Below are 16,585 nucleotides of genomic sequence, written 5' to 3'. Positions count from 1 at the left end.
TCGGTGTCTGACTCATAGTAGGCACTTAATATTTCTTGAATAAATGGAGAAAGAAGAGGGAGGGGAAGGCGGAAGTGAGAAGAAGAAAAAAAGGTGAAAGGAGGAGAGGGAAGGAGGAGAAAAGGCATCTCCACCTTCCAGCCACAACAGAACTAGGCTTTGTTGGGACTAGAGTCTGGAACAGATGGGGAGAGGGAAGCTGGACGTGTTCTGTGGGCGTGAAAGGAAAATGATTGTCCTTAGTTGGAAAAACCCAAGGCGTTCTCAGGAGCCCAACTCCTGCCCTCATCTCCCTGGAAAGCTCTCCTGGGAGGCTTCGGCTGCAAGGCTCCTGAGGCTGGAGCAAGCCCTGTCAAGAACAGGAAAGTGACAGACCTCACCTCTCTTCCTGTCTGGGTTGGGCCAGGAGGTGATAACTGTAGGAGAGATGTGCCCAGGACATCCTGGGAAGCCCCGAGGAGGTGACCTGAATCTCCTGTGGCCCCAGTGATGTGGGCTAAAGGGATGGGTGGGTGGTGAGAGCTCCCCAAGGGGTCAGGGACATTGTCCCCTAAAGCAAAACTGTTTCTCTATTTGCAACATTTCTGACACCAAGTGTGTGAGTTTTCCGTACCCAGCAATTCTCCAGTTTCCCATGGACACCCACTGGATGCCCCTATAATTTAATTCAAACCTGACATTAACTACATGGAGTTAGCTCAGACCCTACAGGCTGAGGGTCAGTTTCATGAGACTGCTCCTCTGTTCCCCCAGTTCAGATCCCAAGTGCAAGTTGTGGGTCCCCAGGTTACTCACACTTCAGTCTGCCTTGGCTAAAAATGAGGGTTCCCACAGCCTCCTCCTCAGGCTCAATAATGTGCTATAATGGCTCACGGAACTCAGGGGAACACACTTACCAGTACTATAAAAGGTGTTGTAAAGGATATAAATGACCAGCCAGATGAAGAGGTACATAGGGCGAGGTCCGGAAGGACCCCAAGTGCAAGAGCTTCTGTCTCCCTGGGGTTTGGAGTGTGCCACCCTCCTGGCACATAGCTATGACTGCCAATCCGGAAGTTCTCCAAACCCCATTGTTTAGGGGTTCTATGGACATTCCATTATGTGGACATGATTGCTTAAATCATTGGCCGGTGGTGATGAACTCAGTTTCTGGGGGCCCCTCTCCACGCCTTGAGTTTGAGGGGTGGAGCTGAAAGTGCCAGTTCTCTCATCACGTCGTTGTGTCCTCTGGGGACCAGCTCGCATCTTCCAAGAGTCATTTTATTAGCATGTACTCAGATAAGGCTAAGAGGGGCTGATAAACAACAAAAGCTGCTCCTCTGACCCCACCATGCAGGATATTCCTGGGGTTTTAGGAGCTCTCTGCCAGGAATCTGGGACGAAGATCAAATGTATAATTCTTGTTGTGTCACAATATCACAGTCCCCTAAACCCAGACACTGGGATTGGGCCCTGGAGTTATAGGTTCTAGTTTTAGGCTTCCTACCTGCCCTGGTGCTACAGGAATTGCCCCTAGGACCCTTTGTCTCTGGAGGGGACCCAAACTAGGAACCAGGACGGCTTCCAGAGTGTGGCAGGCCAAGGGGTGGGGTGAGGGGAACTTGGCGGATGTCCCTTGGGGGATGTTTGTTCTGGCAGTGGGGCCAGGGAGGCAGCCCCAGCCTCCTAGCCATCCTTCTGGGCCCCCAGCAGGTCTTGAGTGAATCTCTTCTAGATTTGAACTCTAGTCACTCAGAGTTGGGAGGACCCTCCGAGACACCCAACCTTTGCTGTGCACAAAGGGAAACTGAGTCAGGCTGGAGGTGGGTAGAGACATGCCAGAATCATGCAGTGAGCCCTTGGCAAAACTCGTCTGCGGCCGCCATGCAAGTGTGGAGGGGACACCCTGCCGCAAATGCAGCTTCTCAGAGTTGTTTTCCAACCACTGTAGCCCAGGGCCTGATGGGCCCTGGCACATGGTAGGTGCTCAGTAAATGGTTAAGAGGATGGATCCCTGCTCTGCCTCCAGCCTGGGAGCCCCTTCTCCGACTGTACCATCCTCACCGGAGCCCTGCGTACCTCCTGCCCCTCCACCCTGGTGACTGTGCTCGCTCAATCTGATGTGTCCTGGGCCTCAGGAACGTCAGCTGGCAGTAGCAGCCGGCTGTGCCAGGGCCTAATGTTCCCCACTAAGGGAACATCTGTTGGCTGGGGCTCCCAGGTCGTGGGCCAGACACGGCCATGCTCCACGGCTGTTCCGTGGTCAACACGGGCCGTGGTGGCCGGAGATGTACTGTTAGGTCTCTTTCAAGGACATGTTATCATGGAGTCTTGCTGTGGTGGGTGGACAGGAATCATCGGTGACTGGCCTGGGACCCATCTCCCTTCTTGTGGTCCCCAGTGTCCTTGTGGTCTTGGTTTGTTGTCCTCAGAGCTTTCTACGGTGCCCCTGGCTCTCAAAGTCAGTCATTCTGGGAGCAGACACCACAGGCTAATGTAACAGGGTGTGAACTCGAAAATAGCAGGTCTGAATTCTGAGAGATAGGGTTTTCTGCACTTGGCAGCTTTGGGTGCCTTCTGGTCCAAACAGGACCCCAAAGTCAGTCATGGACACCAACAGAGAGGCTGTGAGCTCCTGAGGCCCCCACCCTTGCCCAGCACGTGCCCTGACTTCATCTGTGTCTGTCAGTGGCCCTCCACTGGCCTGTCTTCTCACCTGGTGGGGCTCTGTTTCATCTCTCTGCCTGGGCCTCTTTCAGAGGAATGATTCCCATGGACACCTAATTGAAGTAAGGAAATTAATGGTAATAACAATGGCGAACATGCATTGAGGGAGCCGCCGTTTTTTTGAGAGCTTTAAATGTATGATCTCATGAATCCCCCAGCAGCCTTGTGGGGTGGGATGCGCGCTGGCGGTCCCTTACCTGACAGAGAAGCCTTCTCCAAAGCCCTTATTTATAGACCACTTAGCAGGATGTGGTCCCGTTCCTGAAGCCCTGTCCTCTGCTGTCAGACATGCTACCCTGCCTGCCGCCTCCCTTCCCTGCCCTGCTCGTCTGTCATGATCTCACCACTCCGTGCACTTCCTCTGTCCACCTGGAAAATGTGGGGCTCCCTCCTCCGTGCTCCTCTCACGTCCTGTCCTTTCCCTGGGTGAACTCTCATCCGACGGCCTCACCCACACCCATATGCCTGAGGGAAAAGCAAGGGCCTGGCTTTGGGGACTTTGTTAAGGTACTGAGGTGATGGGACCACTGGAAGGTGTTCACTGGTGGTGGGGGCTATATGTCCCGGCCAGGTCTTCCTTTGGAAAAGATCACGGTCAGCTGTGTGGGGTCAAGTGAGGAGACCACTGGGGAGGCTGACATCATACTCCCAGTGAAAGGTGGTTGGCCCTTGGATGGAGAGAGTAGGGCATGGATTCCACAAATATTTGGAGGTCAAACCAGGAGGACTTGGTGACCAGTTGGCTATGAAGCATGAAGAAGGAGGCAGAGCAAGGGTGACATCAGGGTGCCAGCTGGGGCTGAGACAGGAAATCAGATTTCAGAGGAGATGCTGGGTTGCGTCTTGGACGTGCTGCCTGTGGATTGTCTTGGGCCTTTCAAGTAAGACATATCCAGCAGGCCACTGGCCACGGGAGACAGCCCTCCGGATGTGCAGGAGTCGGGGTTGGGAGCGGTCTGTATAATTCTGTCCTTAAGGCCACGAGCTCAGTGATCTCGTGTAAGGTGAGTGAGCAAGGGGCTGAGGACAGGGCAGATGTGAGCGCCTGCGTTCAGTCAGGGTTGGGGGCCGGTAGGGGCCCAGGCCGTACAGGCAAAGAGGTGGCTGGTGGTGAGGTGAACGGCATTTCAGCGGAGAGGAAGGACGGAGTCAGACAAGGGGTGAAGCGTGAAGGGGAGGTGAGGAGGTGGTGATGGGGAGCACACAGAACTCCACCGAGAGGCTGGCAGGGCTGGAAGGAGAGCGGGCAGAGGAGTCAGAGGGTCCACTGAGCCCCCTAAATCTGAAAATCTGGTCGTCAAGCTTGGCTTTGTCTCTTCCTCCCAGCTCACGTCCAGCGACTCACCAGCCTTAATGATTCTCAGATACCTGTCAGTGCGTCATTGCCCCTCTCCATCCCTTGGCACTCGCCGGATCTGGGCTGTGCCCCCCCACCACAGTGGCCTCTGGGGTGGTCCCTGCCTCCTGTCTCTTCACGCTCCTTTCATAGTTCTGGGACTTGGCCGTGTAGACCTCTACTTAGCTGACTCCCCCCTCCTCCCCATCTGGCCAATTTGTGCTCCTCCTTTGTGTCCCAGCCCCACGCCACCTTCGTGGAGCAGCATCCTTGGTCCAGCCGGTTCCTGCCCCTCCCCCAAGGGAGGGGGGCCATCAAGGAGGTCAGTCTGGAGCTGGACCCCACAGTGATGGAGCCTGGGGATGTGGGAGAGCTGGTGCAGGGTGATGTGTGTGTGTGTGTGTGTGTGTGGTTTGTGTGTGTATGTAGGGGACTGGACACCTTCTCACCATGGCTCCTTTCCCCACAGGCTGCCCTGGGATGTGGGACAACATTACCTGTTGGAAGCCTGCCCACGTGGGTGAGATGGTCCTCGTCACTTGCCCGGAACTCTTCCGAATCTTCAACCCAGACCAAGGTGGGTTCCCTCTGGGGGCTCTTCAGGCCATGCTCAGTCCAGTCTGCTCCCCGCACTTGGACCCCAGGCCTTCCTGGGAGACATGGGGTGCTCTGCAGACATATTTCCCATTCCAGAGCTCATGTGCTGGTGGGGAGATAAAATCACAGAGCCTTGTGCACACAGGGACATAGAAACCCCCTCAGACATGGCGAGTCCACGTGGATATGCATTATCACGGGTGGGGCCAGGCTGGGCTCTCGGATGTGGACTCCCTCACTTACCCAGCTGGGGACCCTGAGCAGGGCCTTCACCCCTCTGTACCCCCATTCCCTGTCTGTAGTCTGTCAGATGGGAATGTGGCATGGTGACTGGGTTGAGCTGGCTGGCCAGTGAAATAAAAAGTTGGGTCATTTGAAAAAAGATGGAAGATGCTGCTCCAAGCAGAAGATGGAACTGGGCATGCCTTAATGGTCAGCGGTGCATGTTAGCTGATGTTGTTATCATTATCACGCACACAGAGATGCTCAGAGGCCAAGAGAGACACACAGACACACAACAAAATGCCCTCAAGTGGCCGGCCACAAAACACAAGACACTCGCCATGTCCCACGGAGGTGTGGGCACAGGGCCCCAGACCCTCACAGCGGCTCAGCACACACTCATGGTTGTTAAACAAGGTGTGTTCTTGGTCCTCGCTGCCCTTATACAGCTGTGAGGAGGAGCTGGGGGTCTCCGCAGGGGCCCGTGGGCTGCCCTCGGAGAGGACACGGCACACGTGGGAGTGGGGTGGTCAGTGACTTGCGGGTGCTAGCTTGGATGAGTGTGTGAGGGCACCGTGCCTGCACGGGAGGGCTGTGTGGGTGTGGGTCGTGAAGAGGGAAGTTTGGAGCATGCCTATTGAAGTGTCCTGGAGATATTCAGGGGCTCCACACCTACTTGGGAGTCCTTGAGCGGGCAGCAGCTAAGCTTTGTGACTCAGGATACAGAAGTTGGGGCAGGAGAGAGAGGGCGGTGCTCTGCCCACAAGCACAAGGTCTGAATGACCGCCTCTTCGTGGTGCGGGGCCTAAGGGGAAAGGGTTCTGGTGGATCTCTCCTTTTTATGAGTCTGGTGGGCTCTCCAGTCCTGTCCCTGCCTTCTGTGGAGACCTCGTGGACTCCCAAAGAAGGTTGGTATCCAGCTAGTCCACACTGACACTGGGCGGGGCCTGGAGGCAGACTCTGGCCCTCCAGCTCACCCCTGTGGGTGTCATGGGAAACAAGGTGGCTAGGTGAGGGCACTGAATTAGGCTGCCTGGGGAGAGAGGGTGGGGCTGGGCTCCAAGCAGGTGATGTACTGAGAACCACCCACATGGGGACCGCTGAGCCCTGGTTGGGGCCTTGGTTTGAGAAGGACAGAGGGCTGGGGCTCCTGAGGGGATTAGGAGGTCTGAGGCAAGTGTGTGGCCATGCACAGATTCCTCGATACCTGGGCCTTAGCTTCCTCCTTCACCTGCCTAAGGCTTTAGCCAGTGTCCTTCGAGAAGCAGAGTTTCCAAGCTCCACTCCGCTACAGAATCCTGCCTGCCTCAGTCCCCTCGCCTGTCTGCCAGAGGCAGAGGCAAATTCTTTCACACCTGGAAGTGCAACAACCTGGACTCTGCCTGGAGGGGAAGGTTCTTGCAGGAGGTGGCAGGGAGTGGCAGTCTGCTGGGGTACCAGGCATCTGTCTCTGGCTCCCCTCCCAAGACCAGAGGAAGCAGGGTTTCCCTGGGATACACCCCACCATGCCTCCCCCCACTTCTCCTCCCACCTCCAGATCTCCTGCCAGCCCAGCAGGAGGGTGGCAAACTCTCCCATCTGGACAACGTGGGGACTAGGTGTGACCCAGGGCAGGATGGGAAGTGCCGAAGTGAGAGACACAGTGTGAATGGTGGGCCGTGGGAGCCCGGTGATTCAGCCTAATTTCTAATTCATTCCTATAGAAACCAACTTAATCACTTCCTTTATTCACGTACTCCTTTCGCTCAGTCATTTATTTAAAGTTTATGGAACTAGATCTACTCTGGGTCAGGTACCATGGCAAGACTACTTCTTTTCAACCACATGAAAAAGGCAAAATGAATCAACAGTAAAATAAGATTTCCTTAAGATAAAGTTTCCTGCAGACTCTATCCCACCCTCTGGCAATTGCACAATGAATGTGTTATTTACACCTGCTTCTTAGTGGTTCATTAAGGCAGGGCGTTTTAGCATCTCCATTCACAAAGCTGGATTAGTGAGACTTGCCTTAAATACTTAGAAAGTTGAGGATGGCAATTGTCATCTTACTTCTTAGTTCCCAGGGCTGAATCTCGTGCTCATTGTAATAGTTGCTGCTTTGCAGGCTATTGGGGATATAGGAGCTCCGATCTTTCTCCTTACAAATGCCTCTGATATTTCTCTTGAACTGTGTTCTGTTTGGGGAATAGTAGAAGTCTCCGGTGTCTGGCCCATCCCCAGCTTGGGGTCCTGTGCGTCTGGGCCCCCCGCAGAGCCTCTCTCCAGAGTCTGGGAATGGGAGGGAGGAGGAATCGTTGGCAGGACCCAGAGAGAAAAAATCTGACTTTAGCCTCCTTGCTCACCTCTGTGTTCTCTCTTTCTGTTTCAGTCTGGGAGCCAGAAACCATCGGTAAGAGGAACCTTGGAGAGGACAGACTGCTGATCATCTGTCCATCTGTCCATCCAGCAGGAGCCCAGCTCTGACTGCTGGGAATGGGTGGGGGTGGGATGAGAGGCTCATTAGGGACCAGGTTCTTCTCTCCCTCTCCCCCTTCCCTCTTGGCCATCTGGAGATGGGGGACACAGGAAGAGGGAAGACACAGCCCTTGGCCTCAGGATGCTCATGGGCTTGTTTGGGAGGATGAGACCTGCCAATGGGAGGGGTTAGGAAAGAAGCCCACCTGCGTGCATAGGCACATGCATGTGTACACATGCAGGCCTGACTGTGTGCATGAGCCCACGTGGATACTGACATCTCCAGTGGCCTTCGAGTTGGAATGTTTGGCAAGCTCAAGAGTAGAAGAGACCTAACCAGGTAGCATGCAGGCAGAATAATGAAGAGATCAGAGGAGGCTTCCTGGAGGAGGTGGCTGGACCTTGGAAACAGGATTTGGAGAAGCAGAGGGGAAATGGGAGTTCACTGCTAGCAGAGGATTCAACCTAAGAAAAGGGTGGAAATAGGAATAAAGAGTCAGTATAGAAAGAGGAAAAAAATGTCTGAGGAAGAAGTCTTTGGAGTCCTAGATTCCCTTTAATGAGAGTGTTTTGGGGGCTGAGATCAAGGGTTGAGCACCAAGGAAGAAATCCAAGCCCAGGACCCATATTGCTATTCTTGGCCATTTTCTTGGAAAGGCCTAGTTACCCTTTTCCATTCCTCTCCCACTCCAGAGGTCCTCCCATCCTCTGTGTTTCATTTCCACTTCCTGTGGTCCAGCAGGGAGAACTGAGTCATGGGCCAACATTATCATCACAGAATACAAAGCCAGTGAGTTTGGTACTGGATGGTGCAGTGTGTCAGCTAGGTGTGTACAGCTACTGAGTGAGATGCTGCGTCTTAGCTGAGACTCCACCTTCCCTCAACCCCCGTCCTCCAGACCAGGGGCAGCTTTGGCTTTCCAGGGTGCAAAGCCAACAGTGTGTGGCCCTGGCAAGCTGATGGTTAGGTGTTCTGACTCATGCCCACATCCGTTTTGCAGGAGAATTTGGTTTCGCTGACAGTAACTCCTTGGATCTCTCAGGTAAGGAAGGGGATGAGCTGGGGTTGACTGTGGACTGGCTGGAGGGAGGATATCTACTAATGTGTGAGCTTGGGGACTTACACGTTATGCTAGGCTGGGCTAAGCCTCTCTGTGGCTGTGTGATCTTTGGCAGATTGCTTTCCTTCTCTGATAAAGTTGTAGATTTTCTCCATGGAAACTTGCACTCAAGTGCTCATACAGAACAGTGTGCATCCAATTTCAGGGGAGCACAGAGCTCAGCGAAGGACTCCTAGATTAAATGGCCCCTGATAGCTTTGCGTTCCCACATGTAGAATAGTGGTTCTCAAACTTTAATTGTGACCACAGTCACCTAGTGGGCTTTTAAAAACAGAATTCTGGACCCCACCCTCAGAGTCTCTGATTTAGTTGGCCTGGTTTGGGACCCAAGCATGAGCGTTCCTATTCAGTCTCCCAGGTGATGTTGCTAGGCTGGTCTGGGGCGGGCACCCACTTTGAGAACCACTGCCTTAAGATTCTGTGCTCCTACAAAGTTGCTGGGGCAAAACAGCCTAGTGAAGTAGGTGCAGCCACTGAGGGGTTTTGACAATCTGGAGAGTACTCCATCTTCTGGAAATTTCTACAGAACAATCGAGTGGCAGATTCATGGACTAGTTCTGAACAAACAGGTTTATACTTCTCTGAGCCCACAGTGTATTGTAAAAAGGAAAAGAGAAAAAAAGGAAAATAAAAGAAAGGAAATGGCTTGCTTCTCTAGGATACTTAAAAAAAAGTGTTTTTTAAAGCAATTTTCCTTTCCTCTTCCCACCATCCTGATATGGGCAAAGCAGAGAGGAGACCCAGGGAGGGGAAGAGGCTTGGCCAAGGCTCTGATCCCCTAGGACGTGCAGACTTTCTGAAAGAAATGTTCAGAGGGACTTGGAAGGAGGTTGCCAGTAGCAGCCCGAAACAGATTTGCTGGAAGAAGGAATTGTTTGGCATCAAACTGAGGGACAGAAGTAACCCCTTCTCTCCCTGGGCCTGCCAGACGTCCTCCTTGTCCTGTGTCATAGGACTCAGAATCCGAGAAGTGACAGCCGCCATTCTCCCCACTCTGGGCAAGGCTCTCTTTATGGCAGGGTCACCCACCCTCTGCTGCTTCTCAGAGTCCCAGGAAGTGCTTTTCTGACTCTTGGCTAAAAAGAACTGCCTTTAGATCTTCCAACTCAATCAGCAGAGACATGAGGTTGGAAAAGTGGAGGGGTCTCCTATCTTGGCCTCTGCCCTTGCCTTCTTCCTGATCTCCCCAGAGGTGGCCTTGGTCACATGGGTGCTGGAGCCCCTTTTCTGCAGGTGTCTCTTGTATACAATTTCTTGGCCCCTGAATCCTGTGAAAGTAGCCATCCTTGTGTGTCCTAACACACCATCCTGTCTGGGAAGAAGTGTCAGTCTGGGGCCACATTCTGGGGCTGGGATGGAGGCAGAGGGGGCTGCTGCCTTCTCCCCTCCCCTAGACACCCGTGGTTTACCCTTAGACAGTCAGGAGTGGGGAGGATGAAGTGAGCAATCATGAAAGGCTAGAAGGCCCCAAGTGGGGTGAAAACCAGACTGGACTCCACTCTACAGCCAGAAGATGAATCCTGTCCCCTCTAGTATCCTACAAAATGGCCTTTAAAGTCAAGCAAAAGGAAAGTAATTGACATTAGTGATAGGAAACAGATCTCTAAACCTGGGAAAGCAAAAGGGTTTGTTTTTTTTTTTAAACTGAAATGTATATCTTAATAAGATCTGGTGCTAGGTTAATGGCAGTCTGGTCCTTGTTAATTAAGCAAGCTGTGTGTCCCCTTGGTGCGGGATATTGCAGCTGCTGGAAGGCCCAGAGCTCCAAGCATCACTCAGAACTGACTTTCTGAGGATGTGACGAACTCCTGCCCTTCTACCATCTAAGATAATTCCTGGGCAAGAGTCTTGGGGTCTGGAATCTGCATTTGTGATCCCAGGTTATTCTGCTGCTCACTGAAGTTTGACAAGAGCTGACCCAGGGCTGAGGGGAGGGGCTCAGTTCTTTCTGGGAAGGAGGCTGGATTGAGCCCGGCTCAGTCCCCTCACCTCTTGTTAAGAGATCTTTTGCACCTTGCCCCCCCCCATCCCCTACATCCTTTGTGTAAAGGCTGAGCAATCACTCTCCTCCCTCAGACAGTAGAGGATCTCATAAACCTTCTGGTGCCATGCTTCTCAGATGGGCACGTGGATTAACAGGAATTTCCACTTAAGACGTAGTTTTCTAATGAGAATTTCGGGGCCCCTTTAAGGGGAGAGTATAACTCAGTATTAGAGTGTGTGCTTAGTGTGCACGAGGTCCTGGGTTCAATCCCCGGTACCAACATTAAAAAAAAAAAACTAAAAATAAATAAATAAACCTAATTACCCCCCTCCCCTCCAAAAAAAGAATTTCAGCGCCCTCTGAAATCATTTCTGTGCCTCACTGAGTTTTTGTTCTGCAACAGACATGAGAGTGGTGAGCCGGAATTGCACGGAGGATGGATGGTCAGAGCCATTCCCTCACTATTTTGATGCCTGTGGGTTTGATGAATACGAATCTGAGACTGGGGACCAGGTGAGTGTCTGCCCCCAACCAAGAGGCAGAGAGGGTGAGGCTGAGGAGGCGGGTGGAAGGGTGTTTCCACCAGGGGCCTTGACTCCTGATAGAACTACAGGAAGCTCGGGTCCAGAGGCAGCATTCAAGAGTGTCTGGTATATATCCATGCCAGACTTTCGTGCACTCATTCTGGGCTGAGGAACAACTAGTTTGCTGCCTGAGCTCCTCCATCCCCCACCATGTGTCCCCTACCTCCCTGGCTACTCTTTCTTCCAAGACACTCAGCTTTTCTGTGGCCCAGCAATTGAAGGGTTAATGCCGGGCCCCGCAGGGGGCCTCCTGGACCCACCCTCAGGCTGAGGCTGGTGCCCTTACTGACTGGTCCGTGGTCCTGCACTCACCAAGCACTTACTGGGCTTCTGCACAGTGTAGACGCTGCAGAGGGGAGGAAGCAGCTCAGGGGGGAATTGTGGGTAGGGGGTTGGGGGGTCAGTGGAGGTGCTGATGGACAGTGGAGGAGATGATCAGCAAGAAAAGAGAGGAAAGAGGAGCTGGGCAGCAGGCCCAGAGGTGTGGACGGGGGGCCAGCCCCACGTGGAGCCCTGCATGTCCTGTGCTCTGCTCCAGGATTATTACTACCTGTCGGTGAAGGCCTTGTACACGGTTGGCTACAGCACGTCCCTTGTCACCCTCACTACTGCCATGGTCATCCTGTGTCGTTTCCGGTGAGACCCCCCAGCAGCGATCGAGCGAGTGTGGCCCACCCCAGCTCAGAGCCTTTGCTCCGTCCCTCCCATCCCCACTCCCTCCCCAGATGTCAGCCCTGGAGGACCCTTGGGAAAGCATTTCCCCCAGCCCTGGGATAAAAGATGAGAAATCTGGCCCCAGAGAAGGCACACAGAAAGGCAGACCCTAGGCAGGAGACCTCCGTTCCTCACTTTACCTTCCTGGTCTAGGTGAAGAGAGGTCACAGGAGGGAGGAGTCTGGCCTCCTCGTGGAATAGTGGGGCCAGGTGGCAGGGCCCTGGAAGAGAGTGAGGGTTTAGAGAGGTGGGAAGAAGCTGTGATCTAGGTGGAGGACCCCACTGAGATGAAGCTGTGGAGTCGGCCCAGAGCGGTCCCTGGGGTGGAGGGTGGAAGGCCATGGGGCTCCTTACGTCAAGGCCTCTGCTCCCCCGGCCCGCTGGTGTAGGAAGCTGCACTGCACCCGCAACTTCATCCACATGAACCTGTTCGTGTCGTTCATGCTGAGGGCCATCTCCGTCTTCATCAAGGACTGGATCCTCTATGCCGAGCAGGACAGCAACCACTGCTTCATCTCCACCGTGAGTGCGCGGGCCCTGCCGGGGCGGGCCCTCCCTGCGACGCCCCACTGTCCCAGTGTTTTCCTGCAGGTTAACGCTCTGTCCTCAGTGAACATGGAAGTGCAGGAATGACCACGAGGTTACTAGTAGCCAGGGAGACCCTCAGTGCCACGTCACTTCCTGTCCCCCAGCCTGTGTATGTCCTTGGCAGAGCAGTTGAGGGGGTTCGGGTGGAAATGTCAAGTCCTACTAGACTGAGGAGGAAACTGGGCTCGGAGAGAGGGCTGAAGATGGTGCCAAGGAGCTGACTGGCTGGGCTTCTCTCCAGACCACCTCCCCAGGCCTCATACCTTTGGAGGTAAGCAGAAAAGATAGGCTTTGATGGAAAGAACAGCTCAGACAGAGCACAGGGCCCTGACCTGAGAGGGCACACTTGGAGGGGGGTCTCTATGAGATTTCAAGGGGACCCAGAGGTATCCCCTTCACCTGTGTGGTATCTGAAATCAAGACCTTTGTTTTACCAAGCAACCTCCTGCAGGGTCCTTCTTATTCACCTCTCCTGTGGGGGCCAGGGAAGGGGCAGGAAAGTTGGGGAGCATGAGCCTGGAGAGAAGAGGGGTTTCTGTGCTCACCTCCCACCTTGTCCTTTTCTGACATGTGCAGAGCTGCCTCCATGGGCAACTTCCACTCACACTCACAGGATGCCGCAACTTTTGAACTCTGATTCCAAGAATGTTGAGTCTTTCAGAACCACGGGGTGTTTAAGCCCGAGCATGCCAGGGCTGAAGAGCCCTCAGGATTTTCACCGGTCCTGCGGGGCTGGATTTTCAGGGTTCGGTGGGGGCTCACGCCTCCCTCCCCCTCCCCGCTCTCCCTGCAGGTGGAATGCAAGGCTGTGATGGTTTTCTTCCACTACTGCGTCGTGTCCAATTACTTCTGGCTGTTCATCGAGGGCCTGTACCTCTTCACCCTGCTGGTGGAGACCTTCTTCCCGGAGAGGAGATACTTCTACTGGTACATCATCATTGGCTGGGGTAGGTCTCAGGCCTCACGGCCAGGTATGTCCTTGGTCCCCATCAGGGAGAGGTGGGTCAGATGAGGGAGGCACCGCCCTGCCCCGGGGCTGACAGCACACTCCTGGTTCTTGGACCCTTTCTTGTTCTTCTTGTAGAAAGCCCACCGCCTGAGGGAGGCGACATGCGCAGGAGTCCTTCTGAGAGGCGAAGTAGCCCAGGGTCTAGGGGAGACATGGACCCCCCCAGGAGGCCTGAGTGAGGGACAGTTAGGGTCCCCAGGGCTCCAGGTCTGAGAGGGAGACATGTCCCATGGGTCGGAACCCCATATCTGAGGAGGGACAGTGGCCCTCAGAAGCCTCAAATCTGAGGGGGACACTGGTTTTCCTATTATCATGGGGCTCCTTTGTTTGCCTCCAGGAACCCCAACTGTGTGTGTGTCTGTGTGGGCTGTGTTGAGGCTCTACTTCGATGACACAGGGTGAGTACATGCCCGAGAGCCGGGGCCAGAGCCCCGAGTAGGCTCTTACGGGTGGTTCTCAGTGTCTGCCTTGACCTCCTGTGAACTGTCCCAGACAAAGCATCCATTGCCAGGCCTGGCTGCACCTCTAGCCCTAGGCCCACTACAGGTGGGCCCACCCAGCCACATCTCAGCCGGGACCCAGCCAGAGAATGTGCAAGCTTTCAGAGCCCTGCTTTTCTTCTGGGCCCGGCTCTGAATGTCTGTTTTCCTTTAAGGGAGGGGAGAAGTGTCAAGGGTGAGGTCGTGTCCCCAAGAGCTCTAAGTCTGAAGGGGGAACGTGGTCCTTGCCTAGGAGCCTAGTGGTGACCCTGACTCTTGGGCTCCAATCCCTGTCTTGACAGGGGAGCAGCGGGGAGGACCAAGGCACTCGAACCAGGGCTGGGCTTGGGTGTGCAGCCTGCCCGAGAGATCTCCTTCCAGCCAGCCCCTCAGTGTGGCAGGGGAAGAAGCACCACCCATGGAGCCAGGGACCCGGTCCTGCAGGGGTCCCGGGCCCCAAGCAAAATCTCTCTTCTTTCTCTCTGTCCTACAGCTGCTGGGATATGAATGACAACACGGCTCTGTGGTGGGTGATCAAAGGCCCTGTGGTTGGCTCCATAATGGTGAGTGTCCTTGGGACAAGGAGCAGGGAAGGGACAGGGGCCTGAGCTGAAAGGCAGGGGAGGAGGAGAAATAAAGAAATCACCATACTAACCAGCCTCCTCCTTTTTCGTGGCTGCATTATATTCTACAACATGGATGCACAGGTTATTTTGCCCTTGGCTAGTGTTGGACATTTATCTTATCCCATTTTTCCTCTTTGTGAAAGATGCTACTAAGAACCATTCTGTGCATAGTTTTGAGCACATGTGACTATTTCTGTAGACTTAATCCCTAGAATTGGAATTGCTGGGTCAAAAAGGGTATCCCATATCATTGTCTGCACTTGTGATGTCAATCATTTGAATTTTTGCACAGCTTTGTGAGGGATAATGGCAGCTTATCATTTTAATGTGCATTTCTCCAAATTTCTAGTGCAGCGGAGCAATTGTTCTCTAACATTTATTGACAATCTGTTTTTATTCTGGTTATTACCTGTTTATTTCTTTGCACATTTTTCTGGCCCAGTTGTTATCTTTCTTACTGTTTGATAGAGAGTAGTGCTTCATCTGTAATACATGTTGTAAGTGTGTTTCCAAAGACTACCTAAATTTTATACAGTTAAACTGTCAGACTTTCTCATCGTGAATTCTGAGCCTTATTCTTTGTTTATGGAGGCCTTTCCTAACCTTAAGATATAAAAATATTCTTACTTGTTTCATAATGATTTTATAGATTGGATTATTACATATGTGTTTTTAACCCAGCTGAAATTTTATTTCTCTGGCTGATCTGAAATATCTAATCTTAACTAGTTTTTCCGATGGATAGACATTCCACCCTCTCAATTCTTTTTATTGAATAGGCCATTATTTTCCCATTGTGTAGAAATGTCACTTTATCATCAACATTCAATGCACTCTACTTGCGTTTAGTTCCGGACTTCCTACTCCACAATTCTAATCTGTTTGGCTATTCCTGCAGCGAACACTCCATTGTGCTACTTACTGTAACCTGGTAGCGTGTTTTGATATCCGGTGTGCTAATATCCCTTTATTTTACTTCCTTCAAAATTTGCTTGCACATGACTTTTTCAGATGGTTTTTCAAATTTGTCAAGTTGCAAATTTGTCTAGTTGCAAAAAAAGCCTGGTTGAGATTTTTATAGGAACTCTTGTGAATTTATAAACCAATTTGGAGAAGTGATTTCTTAAAATACTAAGCCTTAGCTTCCAAGAACATGGCATAATTCTCCATTTATTCAGTTCTTCTCACAGAGTCATTCTGTACAGTTTTTTTTTAAGTTGTCTCGCTAAGTTTGCCTTTATGGTGTCTCTCAGTTTATGCTCGCATTGTGGCTAGGAACTATTCTTTCGTTGTATTTTCTAGTGGGTGTATTTGTGCTGGTGTTTCGGGAAGCTATTAGTTTGTTTTGTTTTTTTTTTTTTTCTTTTCTCAGTTACCTTTCAAAGCTCTTTTATTGATTCTTACCTCTTTTCAGTTGGTTCTGACAGAAAATTACATAATCTGTATATGAAAATACATTATATTCTTCATTTCCAATATTTATATTGTTCATTTCTTAGTTTTATTGAGAATGATGTTTATTGTAGTTTTGGGCCCTTATCCTTCACTGAATTAGGAAAGTTTCTATTCCTGGCTTGTTTCAGTATGTACTTTTTAAAAATCAGGAATTGGTGTCGAATTTTATCAGATGTGTTTTGGAGACATTAATTGAAGTGATCATTCCCTTAGTGATGGGCATTTATAACATTACAGTTCACCTTTATGATGAGCAATGCTGCAATGGATAGGTATGTGCATGTCTTTGATTATACGTGAATATATCTTAAGAGTAAATCTCCAGGAGTGGAATTTCTAAGACAAAGGGTGTGTATTTTTTAACATTTTCACAGATATCAAATTGCCCTCTGCATGCAGAGTACAAAAGGGCTCATTTCTCATGTCTTTGTTGATGTTTCGATTACTGAACTATTCACCAATCTTATGGAGGTGGGTAGAGGTAGATCCTTGTTTAAATCTGTTAAATAAAAAATACTAGTAGACTTTTTTTGCATTCCTGGATTAAACCTTTATGGCCATGGTCTGTTCCTTTAATGCACTGCTATATTCTGTTTGTTAATATTCTGTATGTAGTTTTTGCACTGTTCATTGTAAGTTCTCTGGTTTTAGGTATGTACCTGTGCTCGTGTGTGTGTGTTTGCACAAGCACGTGCTTTCTGTCCTTGTTT

The 16,585-nt window shown here is 51.8% G+C and overlaps 1 protein-coding gene across 4 annotated transcripts in view; it reads left to right on the top strand.

The window, feature by feature from the left end:
• Positions 1 to 16,585, top strand: part of ADCYAP1R1 (ADCYAP receptor type I) — a 56,417-nt gene that overhangs the window by 20,812 nt on the left and 19,020 nt on the right. For all 4 annotated transcript variants that reach the window (XM_032483763.1, XM_032483765.1, XM_032483762.1 and 1 more), the window contains 9 exons: positions 4,512 to 4,619; positions 7,230 to 7,250; positions 8,317 to 8,358; positions 10,824 to 10,933; positions 11,543 to 11,640; positions 12,108 to 12,240; positions 13,100 to 13,253; positions 13,653 to 13,713; positions 14,288 to 14,357. In XM_032483763.1, coding sequence (XP_032339654.1) covers positions 4,512 to 4,619; positions 7,230 to 7,250; positions 8,317 to 8,358; positions 10,824 to 10,933; positions 11,543 to 11,640; positions 12,108 to 12,240; positions 13,100 to 13,253; positions 13,653 to 13,713; positions 14,288 to 14,357 — 797 coding nt within the window. The remainder of the gene's footprint in view (positions 1 to 4,511; positions 4,620 to 7,229; positions 7,251 to 8,316; positions 8,359 to 10,823; positions 10,934 to 11,542; positions 11,641 to 12,107; positions 12,241 to 13,099; positions 13,254 to 13,652; positions 13,714 to 14,287; positions 14,358 to 16,585) is intronic.

Source organism: Camelus ferus, chromosome 7, assembly GCF_009834535.1.
Source record: "Camelus ferus isolate YT-003-E chromosome 7, BCGSAC_Cfer_1.0, whole genome shotgun sequence".
Taxonomy (NCBI): Eukaryota; Metazoa; Chordata; class Mammalia; order Artiodactyla; family Camelidae; genus Camelus; species Camelus ferus.
Note: the sequence above shows the minus strand (reverse complement) of the source record. Positions and strands in the feature narration are given on the sequence as shown.